Source organism: Melospiza melodia, chromosome 1, assembly GCF_035770615.1.
Source record: "Melospiza melodia melodia isolate bMelMel2 chromosome 1, bMelMel2.pri, whole genome shotgun sequence".
Classification (NCBI taxonomy): domain Eukaryota; kingdom Metazoa; phylum Chordata; class Aves; order Passeriformes; family Passerellidae; genus Melospiza; species Melospiza melodia.
The window spans coordinates 52057317-52069626 of record NC_086194.1 but is presented as its reverse complement, the minus strand read 5'-3'; the positions used below and the strand labels follow the sequence as shown (position 1 = coordinate 52069626).

General features: G+C 38.2%; 1 protein-coding gene across 2 annotated transcripts in view; it reads right to left on the bottom strand.

Moving 5' to 3' along the window:
• Positions 1 to 12310, bottom strand: part of TPK1 (thiamin pyrophosphokinase 1) — a 302807-nt gene that overhangs the window by 118277 nt on the left and 172220 nt on the right. For both annotated transcript variants that reach the window (XM_063158005.1, XM_063158004.1), the window contains exon 5: positions 3922 to 4017. In XM_063158005.1, the coding sequence (XP_063014075.1) occupies positions 3922 to 4017 (96 nt within the window). The remainder of the gene's footprint in view (positions 1 to 3921; positions 4018 to 12310) is intronic.

Sequence of the window (12310 nt, the reverse complement as noted above, 5' to 3'; positions counted from 1 at the left end):
TCTAACAGCCTTTAGGCTGGAAAGAAACTTCAGGAGTCAGATTCTCCTGGTGGTACTTCATTGCTTCACCCATCCAATGGAATACAATTCACAAATGAATTAGGGCTGTGGAGAGGGAAGACTGAGACTGATTCTAGCTTGCACATATAAAGGGCGCTGCCTTTTCTAAAATTCACAGCAGTATGTAATTATAAATACATATAATTAGGTGACTTAGATCTCACAAAATGACTGCAATGCTGCTTTCTGCATGACTTGGCTTTGCAACCAAAATATGCAATGTAAATCAGAAATTAATTACCCTGAGGATTCAGAAACTATTCTAAGAGTGTTTATTTGAAAAATAAGGAAAAAGCAGTCATGAATTTGGCTAATTATTCCAGAAGACAGAATTCCTGCTCTTTATGTTGAGCAGGGAGTTCAAAAACCAACGAGGTTTTTTTTCTCCCTGATTTGCATCTCAGCTGACCATCAACTCTAGCTACATATTTCCTTGTGGTAAAGAAATTTCTAAGGCTCTTATCAAACTAGCTACCACTGAAAATCTAAGCTAACTTTTTTTGCATCTTTCTTTCCAAGTAGGGGCACTAAGTGTCTATCTCACCTGCATTCTCACTCAGCTGACCTCCAAGAAAGCTGTTTGACACGGTTGTCTTTCAATAGGCTATTCCTCTATTCAAAAGTTACTTCTTCAAAAGCTATTTGGATGAACAGGATGAAAGAAAAGGAGGAGGACAAAGGCACAGAGACATGGAAAGTAAATTACACAGACCTAATCCCTTTGGAACCAAATATCATCTGCATATGTTCAAGTGAGCTCAAAAGCCTCCATGACATAGAACTTCCATAGAGGTGACTGATAAATCAGAGCAGAAATTTTAATCCATTCAGTATAGCAGGTAAATGCTAATTTATTCTCTGACCAGTGGAGGGAGGCCTGTTTTAAACACCTCAGCTACTCACACTTGAATTTCATCCAGACAAACTACCTTGTGGGATTGTGGATCCATGGTATGCATTGAATGCAATTAATTTCCCAGCTTAACATATTGCTACCCAGAAATAGCAGCAAACACAGCAGGACTGTGGCATCAATTTTTTAAAGATACTAAAGAGATACCTTCCTTGTTTCATAACTTCAACTATAAATCACAGGAAAACAAAATTTTAGTGTCTCTTTGTCTTATTCCTCTTTGACAAGCGCTTTAAATAGAGTGGAAAAAAAAAAACAAAAACAAAACTGGAGACAAACATATTTTTTTCTGGCACCAGGAAGACATATTCCACTTAGTTAATACTCTCTGCTAAAGAAAAAGCTTTTATGACATTTTGCAGAAGGAAGATAACTCCTCTTTGTGACATGCAAGTTTGTCCTTGAGGTCAAAAAACACAAATGCAGATGAAGAAAATCCTTCTGTATCCACTTCTAGTTTTCAGACCCTGGACTTCCTTTTCTTCTCAGCTGTATGCACCTCTCAGGTGACCACAGAATTCAACAGCAGCTGTCTTCCCTGAAAATACTTGCATTCTCCTCAAAGATTTTAGGTCTATGGCTGGAACAGTCTGTTGTCATACCTGACATTTTTTATGGCAGAATGTTGTCCATAAAGAAACCTAAATTAAGTGCAAATTTAGGTATTTAAAAAGGCTAGAGTTTCAGAAGAGCCAAGAGGTTGCATGCATAAACTGAGGCCAGTGTATTTTGCAAGTGCTCAGAATCTCTGTGTCATTCAGGGACCAGACATCAAGTTACTCTCTGCATCATCAGAACATTCCGAAGAACCACCAAACCTCCTACTAAAGAATTACAACCAGTGCTTCTGAAAAAAGGGCAAATTAGAAACTGAACGAATAATTTATAGAATTATGATACAGTTTAGTCTCTTACATTTGCTTAAGTTTCACATTTTATCTCCCTAAGTGAAGTCAATGACTTCTTCAAATTCCTTAGTCAGAGAATGCAGAAGAACAGAAGTAAAAATGCATTATGCTTTATCTAGAGTGCATGAATAAGATAGCATCTTATGTTTTATGGAACAGGCATAGCAAACAAGAAGTAGCTAGCATTTAATGAACATGGTGCTTAGTTTTAGAAAATTTATCTGTGTTACTTTCACCTCTGAAAAACTCAGATTGTATTTAAAGCACATCTCTTACATGTAACAGCACACAATTATAACTGAACTGAAATCTTAGGTTTAGTACATTAGCACAAACACTACACAATTACTGCAATTATACTCAGGCTTGTACTTTACAAAATATCCTCAAAGATCACAATGTGGTATCCTTTAGTCAAGTAAACACAGCTTTACTGTGAGAGTAATCACACAACTCAAACTTTTACAAATAGACTACTTATTGTTTAAACACACCTGCTGTAGCTGTCATATTCCCATTGCCCTTATTTTAACCATGCATTGATTATTCATCATAAAACCTCTTATAATGCTTAAAAAAATTTGCTCTCTAGCAATAGCTGGGATTGGATAATGAACTGAATCCAAGAAGCTCTTCTTCATTGAAAGGGCATTTCTAATAAGAGGAAGGCACCTTACTTGCCAAATTCAAAACAAATCCTGGCCATAGGTGGCTCATCTGTTCCAATGGCACTCATTATCATTCCTGTCCTAGATGCAAAGACATGCCTCTGAGTTCTTGTGATGATAAATTATAGGGGGAAAGAAAATAAACTGTTTTATAAAGAGTTTCCTGGCTCACAGCCAGATAGTAAGACAAGTGTATGGTGAAACCATCCCATTTCTGTCTATACTGATGGGGAAAAAACCCCTGATGGACAACAGCATTGAATTGAGATGCAATTGCAGATGGGTATTCTGTGACAGCACTCCAAAGTGCCCTATCGTCATTTATTGTCTTTGGAAGAACAAGAAGTTTTAAAGCAGCTTAGGCAAAAACTGGTGAATTTTTAATCAGCCTGGAGTGAGGAGGGAAGAAGAGAAGGGTATTGGCATTTCAATCCCTTGCTGCTTTGTTGGAGAATGGTGATCTCAGGAAATCAGGCAACTTTCTTATCCTGCTACACTGAAAATGGGAAAAGAGGTTTACACATCTCTTTCCATGCTGGGCTATTGTTTTAATTTTCTTACACACCTCTTGTTCTCACTGTGGGTAAAAGATGCAGCAGCTGCTCCCTCTCTTCACTCATACATGAAGAGCAGAAGAGAGAGGTCAGCTCTTATGAGGTCAGTTCCATGGGGAGGAAAGGGCAGCAATCCCAAGAGCTCATCTGCTGCCGACTCATCGCACTTGAAATTCCCAAGGAATTTCACCCATGCATCTCAGAGACAAAACAAGGGGGCCTCTGAAATTAAACTGTGGAAGTGGGGGAGGGAATGTTGACTCCCTTGCCTTTCCCATGAAAAGAGATGGGCAACTCCATATGGCTTCTTTTAAGTTAAGTGCACTGGTTGCTCTGCAAAGTCTGCCTTTGATTCCAAGGGAACATTTTGCAGAAGGAGGTATTGCTTACCATTTGCAATGTTGGTAGGATAAGATTGCCCCTCTCCATTTCACCTTTGAAAGGTGAGAGAAAGGGGAATGAACATGAACATCAAGGCTTAGTGTGCCAAGACTTGAAAATATATTTACATGCCAAAGTGGAACTCTTGCTTTGAACACCAGCCACAACAGCCTTCTGCACTTTGGGTAGTTCATTAACAGAAATCAATACAAGCTGCCTTTTAAGAAAGCTAACACTTGTTCATCGACACACTTTGTAATTCCTTTTAGCAGAAGCATCAATGCTTACAAATGTGCAGTAAATTATGGCAAAACTGCAGAATGTCAAGGCTACGGAAAATAGTTTCATTTCAGTGCAAACTTGAAAGATTAACCTAAATACAATGAGAAAAACAGTAATTACTAAGAAACACAGGAAAAAAAAGGTGTTCTCTTTACCTGGAGGCCCTTCTTCTCTATCTTTTTCTGGAGTATTTGAAGGCACTTGGTGAAATCTGTGAGGTCCTGATCCATGGTCTCAATTAACTCACATCCCTAGTGAAGAAGCAACAAAACAGAGAGGGAGAGAGAGAAAAAAAAATCAGTAATTTTTCAAGTTTAAGAACTAATGACATCTTTGGTGAAATTAACTGCAGACAACCACTCAGAGACTCTGCATGGAGATTCAGGACTAAGCAAAAGACCCTTACAGAGCCCAATAACTGTAGGTCCCAGGTGAACAACTACCATGAGCCAGCAGTTTCATAGGTTCAGGAGTATATACTCAAAGCCGTTTGAGTAGATCTGTGAGTTTGGATAAGCATGTTTTACAGTGGTCTGCTGGATGGGCAAATTCTGGTGTAATGAGCCCTGGGGGAATGGTAATTTTCAGGAAAATGACTGTCCTCTCTGGTGCTGCATCTGTTGTGTCTCTGCTACATACATTCAAACCTGTATAAATGTGAGCACACAAAAGTGTTCAGGCACCCCAGAAACAGTGCAGTTGTACTGCAGTCAATTTGCAGTGGTTCAACATCAATTTCCTTGCACTGGGGTATTATGGCTGAGAACATGTTAGAGAAGAGCAGGAGTTCAGATTTCTTAACTGAAAGCTAAGGCAATTTCTAAGCCTCTGATAAAGAGCTGAGTCAGGAAAAGTGAAGTGTATCTACCTCATAAAGTCACTATTCAAAGAGGTTTAAAGAATAAAAGAGGTTTAAAGAATAAAAAATATCTAATACAGCACAGTGAATTAAAATTAGAATCACACACATTGGATTTAGAAGTTCCCTCTCCTGCTACTTCAAGGTTCCCTTAAAAGCCTCCTAGCTTTGTCTTACTTGACAGATTTTATGTTTCTGCTATACACAATAACAACTGATAAGAGAAAAGCATTCAGAATAGAGAATCTTTGTGTGTGTGCCTTTGTGTATAAAGTACATTACTCTGTTACATCAGAAAAAACCTCAAACAACAAAGCCAACATAAAAATGTTCAAGTTGCCTTTACCTTGGTGATAAAAATAAAGGTACAGGAGAAAAAATTTCCAAGATTAGTGAAGGCACTGAATTTAGTGAATTGCATGCAACAAAGTAACAAGCCTCCAATAGGAAGACACACACTACCACTGAAATGCTTTCCCACACAGCCAGAATGCATATAAAACCAAATAAAGTCATCAGGCAGTAGGGAAATTGGATATAGTAGAAGAGAAAAGTGAGAAGATAATAACAGGTTTTCTATTACACTTCTCAAAAACTTCTGAAAAAAAATGGGTCAAAAGTAGCAGCCTTTCTGAGACCTGATATTGCTGTAAATATTTTTTCAAGTAGTAATAATAGGCTTGCCAAGATAAAGCATCATGTAGCCCCAATAGCACATGTAATCAGAGACCTCCATTGCAGAAGTGATGCTGCTTCCCCTGCAAAGTGGAGAGGGAAAAGGTATGTGGATTCTGCACTCAATGCTAAGCACAAAACTATTTGAAGAGCTGCCATATCTCCACTTTTCTCTGGAAAAGACCAAAAATGTAACATTGGCAGGTGGAGATGTGACACAGGCCATCTGGAGCCTGTAATGAACAGGTGAGTTTGGCAACACCAGCCAGAGACACCCAGGGAGCCCAGCAAAGGTAGAGGGTTGTTCAGTCCCACTCAGGAAAGCTCAGTCAGATCTGAAAACCACTGAAGGGAACTTGTTTATCAAAGCCACTCTAAATGAAAAGGTGTCCCATTCACTAAGAACGGGGTGCTCTCAGACAGTCTTGACATCAGCTCTGATAGTGGGAAGAGAGACCAAGCTGTGAGAAACCATTAACAGACAGAACCTCAGTATTTCTCAGACAGCCTCTGAGCTGCTTGAGAACATGACAGATGAAGACTAAATCAGTGGCAGGGACAGCTACTGCTGAGTATGAGAGAAGACACAACCTCAGCTGCCAGCTCTTAAATTAGCAGTGGAGAAGTCAAGCCTTTTATCTTTTGCCAGGGCCATTCCTTGGCTTCACAGCATTGGCAGAAGTAAGTGGTTTACAGATACCAATTTATGAATGAAAAATTTAATCCCCACTCTCCCTCAGCAAAATACTCCTTCCTGCAGTGATTAACAAATTAACAAGTCTGATCTTGAAGGGGCAGGTTTGTCAGCAGAAGGTAGGCTGCAATTCTACTTTCCACATAGGGAATATCAAGGTGTCTGAGGTTTTTTTTTTGTTTGCTTGTTTGTTTTTTTGGTGTTTCATTTTTGTGTTTTTTTTTTTTTTTTTTTTTTAATGATGACCTGCAACACCTTAAACTATGATTTATTATTTTATGCTACTACTAGAAACATTTCTCTTAAGTTTAATTCTTGGCTAGCATCTCAGGATGTTCTTTCACAAAAAATTATTCCAGAGGAACTGCAAGGTACTACCAAGGCAAGATAACATCAGCATGGTGATTGGAGGGCACTGAAGGTCATTCTGCTCTGGGAGAAAACTGTGCTGCATATGCACAGACAATGTATGTTCAGCCCTGCTACTGTCTTCTGTGCAAATTCACAATAAAAGGCCTCAAACAAGCACTGGAATGCAGTGTAAATATGTGAGTGGGATGTCAGATGCACTATACATTAAAGACAGTACCTGTGAGTACAATAAGAGCTGGTGCTTGGAAGTGCCTGGAGCTCTTTACTCACTGCCCACACCTTTAATGCTTTACACAAGTACTACTGTAGATCATCATATCAAATAATGTTGATAGAGTGCTACCATTAAAGCCATCACTTTCTTCAAATTAAACTGGGATTTCTCATTCTCTTTCCACATCAAACAGATAGCCAGTTGTAGACTTGGCAGAGATTTTAGTACTGCTCCTTTTGCCACAATGTCAAAGAGACTGGCATGGTCAGATTGAACAGGGGGAGGGGACAAGCAGCAGAACTGGATCCTCCATCCTCTTTACAGTCTTGCTGAAATTAATGTCTGTGCAGTTCATGTTGGCTGATGGTATAAGAGCCTCAGATAAATCTGCTGCTCCTGACATATCAAGTCCAATATTTTATGCTACAGAACTGGATGACAATTGTAATGCAGTTCCTTTCAACCTTCACTGCATTATTCTGGAATGACAAAAATCTTCAAGACAGAGCTATGCAATGCAGTCAGAGTTTAATGAAAGGACAGTATAGTAGTGCAAGATATGCAATAACATATGTAGTTTTATAGATACTCGCTCAACTTAATGACATTAACCTTTGGTAAGAAAGTTTAAAAGCCAAACAAATTTAACATTAGGAAAGGTTAGAAAAATCAATAGCACACAGCAGGAAAGAAAACAATAGATTTCATCTGATGATGATACAGCTTTGGTGAATGATAGGATGAGACAGTATGAGGCTTTCACTGTTCTGTCTTAGTATATCAGCTATGGGAGGCACTTTGCTAAAGAAGGAGGAGTGTGTCACAGACACTTAATAGGATTGTTGAACCTTATATTTCAGACAGTCACTGAATTCAGAGAGGCACTGAAATGTCAATCTGAACATCTCAGCATTTCTCCATTTTCAGAAATGTTACACATCACAGGACGTTGTGTGTTTGTAGAAAGCAGTGTGTAGTTGCCCATTCTCCCATGTTCTACTTAATCTTTTAAGAGAATGTAATGTTTTTTCTCTTTCTGTAACCTTTCTGAGTATGGGAACATAATTAGAACAGAATACATAAAATATCCTAATGGGTACTCTATCTCCCAGGTCTTCCTATTGCAAACCATTTAACACTATCTTTTGAAGCCTGTATCTGGCTGTGCTCAGTGGGTGCACCAGTGACATTCAGTTCAGTCTTTTAACAATACTTGAGCACAGAGGCTCAACTTTGAGCTATCAAACTCAAACAGATGTTCTTATGTATAGTGCTAATGCCACATATCCTCAAGCAAAACAAGGAGAAACGAGACAGGTTGTAGATTCTCTCAAAACCACAGCACTGACAAATAAATTTTAAGAAACCTATATAAATTAAATGTTATCTCCAAACATTCTCTTTCCCCTAAACTTCACCAACACAAAGAGTAATGTACCCACTTTATCCTAATATTTCACTGACCAATTGGGTGAGGCTATAGATTCTCAGAACTACTTCATTTGGAAGGGACTTTTCAAAGTCACCTGGTCTGATCTCCTGCTAAGAGTACCTTATATTTGCTCAGGTTTGTCATGGTCCTTTCCAGTCCAGGTTTAGCTGGAAATGGAGATGCCACTTCCCTAGGCTACCTCTTCCCATACTTGACAACTCTTGTGTAATTTTATTTCCCAGTGGCACACAGAGATCTATTGTATTGCAAATTGTGGTTGTTGCTTCTTCTCCTACCTCCTAACTTAAGGAAGAATATTCTTCTGTTTTCTTTCTGCCCTTCCATTATGATGTTTACAACAGCGATACGATCTGCTGCTCACCTTTTCTTCTGGAGGTTTGAATAAGACAGTTCACATCTGCTTTTTCTCACATCATATGTTCTAGACTTCCCTAAAATTTGTTCCCCTCGCTTGTACTGTATTGGCATGAAGTATTTCCACCTTGGGGAGCCTGAAGAGGTCATTTAAAAGCAAGGAGGCAGAGGGTTCCCAGATATCTCTTCCTTTTAAGGTAAACTTCTGGTTACAGGGAATTTAATTTTGCCCCTCTGCTATCCTCTTCCTCTTTATCCCACACAGAGAATAACTCCAACCTTCACATTCCTCATACACTAGCTGCAGCCACCTGAAAGTTTTGGCCTCTCCAACATTTTCATACACAAATGTGCAGCAGACAAGCATTTACATCCTGTATTGGACTCAATGCAATTGATACTGAAAAACAACTCTGTGGCATTCACATTTTCTGGAAAAATCCCTTCGCCCAGGATTTTTCTCCTGGGAAGCTGAGACACCTCAGAGAAAAAGGAAAACAATTATTATCTGATTTGCTTCTCCTGTGTTTTGCTCATTTGGAATGGGTTTGGAGATTGTTTATGAACAGGTGGTTGTTTCATTGGTTTCTGCTGTGAATTGTTTTCACTCTTTGGCGAATCAGGGTCAAGCTGTGTCAGAGCTCTGGAGAGAGTCACGACTTTTTATTATTATCTTTTAGCCTTCTGTAAGTATCCTTTCTGTATTCTTTAGTATAGTTGAGTTTAGTATTCTTTAATATAATATAGTATCATAAAATAATAAATTAGCCTTCTGAGAACATGGAGTCAGATTCATCATTCCTTCCTCCATCTGGGGACCCCACAAATACAATACAACCCTAGGGAAAAGCATACATGGATTGAAGCAAAGTACTGCTCTATGTACAGAAAGAGGAACAGAAATGGACTGCAGGATCTGACTGAAGGTCTTGGACCAGGCCTAGCAAATGAGATAAAACATGTGGATGCATCACCCTACAAGTTCAACAGGTGACAGACACTATGTTCTACCACCTCATCTGTAATAGGAGGGTGGGTTTTGAGGCTACAGCATTCAGTCAGTATCAAAAAGAAAAAAACAAACAAACAAAAACAAAAAACAAAACAAAAAACATAAACAACAAAAAAACCCAAACCCAAAACCAAAACCAAAAAAAAAAAAAACCCAAAAAAAACCAAACAAACAAACAAAAAAAAAAAAAACCCAAAACAAACCAAAACCATAGTTGGGGAAAATCTGTTTGCAGAGATGGCAGAAACCCATCAACCAGACAGTGGTTGATGGCCTAGTATTCCACAGCTGATCCAAAACACCTCTACCAGAATTGAAACCAAGTCTAGCATGGGGGCTAGAATGTCACTTCAAACATTTTGAAAATGTTTAATGATACAGGATTGTAGAGAGATAGGCAGAACAAAACCTCTAATTTGAGCTACTTCTAGCCATAAAAGTTGCATAGATTTCCTATAGGTGGTAACATTGAGTTAGCATGATGACCAAACCAACATGGCTGGTTTATCTCTATGAATTACAACCAGCAGAAAATTAGGGAACTGAAGCCTTTTGCATTTGGGGAGTATGATGCAAGTAAGAAAGGCAAAGCAGTTAAGTTCACTAGATTCTTTTGGGAATTTCAAATGCTGCTGAACAGAAGTGTTGAAAAGCTTCTCTTTAACTCAGTTTAATTATGTGAATTGTGTTTTAATTTTTGAAATGGAGAACAAACCAAGTATGTGCAATTGTTGAAAATAATTTTTGATATTTAAATAGCCAAAATACTTAATTAAGTGAAATTAGTTTTCTTCTAGTTTTTGGACTCAAATTTGGCTGACTTCCTGGCATCAGTACAAACCTAATACTGTATGATTGCTTCACCTCCAGTCCTAGGGTTCATGGTGTTTTCACTCATCCAATTGCACATTAAGGATCACTGCCATTCAGATTGACTAAAATAATTCATTAATCATGTTGAAACCTATGCTCTGAAAGCCAAATAACTGAAATTTACATTCAAGTGAAAGCCCTATTACTGAAAAGCAAACCAAGAATGTCCAGGTTTGACTATCACTTATAACCTTATATAACATCACTTTATTTATTAAACAAGTACTATCTGGTGGCAGAGACAAAATCAGTTAATATATGTAAACATATGCACAGTTCCACAACCCAGAAGCGACATGAACTCGTCAAATTTGACAAGCATTTAAAACAACAATATCAGCAACAAAAAAAGTGCTCTGTATTTGAAACTGACTGCAACAGCTGCAACCTCTCCTCCCTTTCCCTATTTCTATTTTGATGTGATCTTTTCCACAGTAAATAAAATGTTTCCTGTTTTTGGTTATAACGAGGCAGCATGTGGCTTCTGGTGGAGGATTTTTTTGTGACATAATGCGTTTTATGTTGAGATAATAGGAATGAAACAGTTCATCTGCATTAATAGAGTTCATCTGCCCCCTTTTAAAAAAAAAAGTCTATTCATGAAATAGCAATTATTTAAAATGAACAAAATATGAGTCTGTTTAGCTGGTATCTGACTGATACCAAAGAAAGCCACCGCAACTTCTTTGCCACCTATTAGATACCAAAAACGAGAAACCCAAATGTTTCTAAATCTCTAAACCTAAAAAAAAAAACAAATAGAAGCAATCTGCCCCCCGCTCCCCAAATTAAAAAAAAAAATAAAAAAATTAACCAACAAACTCCACAAGCAGACAAAAAAAAAAAAAAAAAAAAAAAAACAACCAACAACAACAACAAAAAAACCACAAATAACCCAGCACAGTTAATGTTCCATTTGCTGGAAAAATTCCCAGTATTTGTCCATAGTGGAGCAAATTCTTATGATGTATTAAGTTTGGTGAATGAAAGCAAACAAATGCTCACAGGTCAGAAAGTGCAGTGATATACACATCACTGCAACACCTTTATCAGAACTAACACCATTTAAAACTTTTAAATAACCGAGCAGAGAAGTAAGAGTGTTGCGTGAGAAAGGTCTGTCAGGAGTTGCAGTCTCATATTAAACCCATATCTCTCCATGCCCATTTCTTGCATTTAAACAGTAGACCTACTTTTGTACATCCCTGTGCAACCCAAACGTTATTTTTTCAATCTGATGATTAAAACTGAGCACAGCACAACAGTGACAGTCACCTGCTATTTTTGGATCTTCTCTGAAATTTCCCTTATGTGCCCTTTTCTGAAAAACAAAGGTTCAGAAAGGAGAGTTTTAATTGATGGTCAGTCTCTCTCTGTAATCAGCACTGTGAAAAGCTTTTGTCTACCAAGATGGTTATGCCCTTTGGATCCTAACCTCGTGATGGGTCTGATTACAGTACCTTGCTGTTCTTGGAAAATACCTTGAAAACAGTAATTGTTCCTCTGTGTGCATTTATGTACTAAGATATGAGGTAGCTCTTGGAAGGGAAATCAGAGAGCTGGAATTGCACCAGTGTCTGACAAAGGGGAAGCATGTGCCACTGACTGTAGATAGCAAGAGCCACTACCCAGTTGTGCTGGTGACAGTCTTTTTTGTTGACTTGTATGCACTTTGAACCAAGACAAAGAACTGTATAATTTTCAAAAATAAGGCAAATACACTTAAACAGATGCTAAAACTGTCTTTGGCAATTGCACCAATGCAAATAAGAGTCAAGATCTCTTCTGAAATAAAGCAAGAAAGAGAAAAGCTGCCTTAGCCACAAATCATATTTGTGTCCCACAAAGCTGAAGAAATAGAGCATGCAGTATTCCTTGTAATTCAACCATTTGAGCTGGGAGGGAGCGAGAGAGGCCATCTACATTTCAAATATCCCATACCAATTTAATTGCAGTAACCAAACAGGTTTGTGTTTTGGCTTTTGTGATTCTGTTGTTGTTGTGGTGGTGTGGTTTTTTTTTGTTGTTGTTTTTTTTT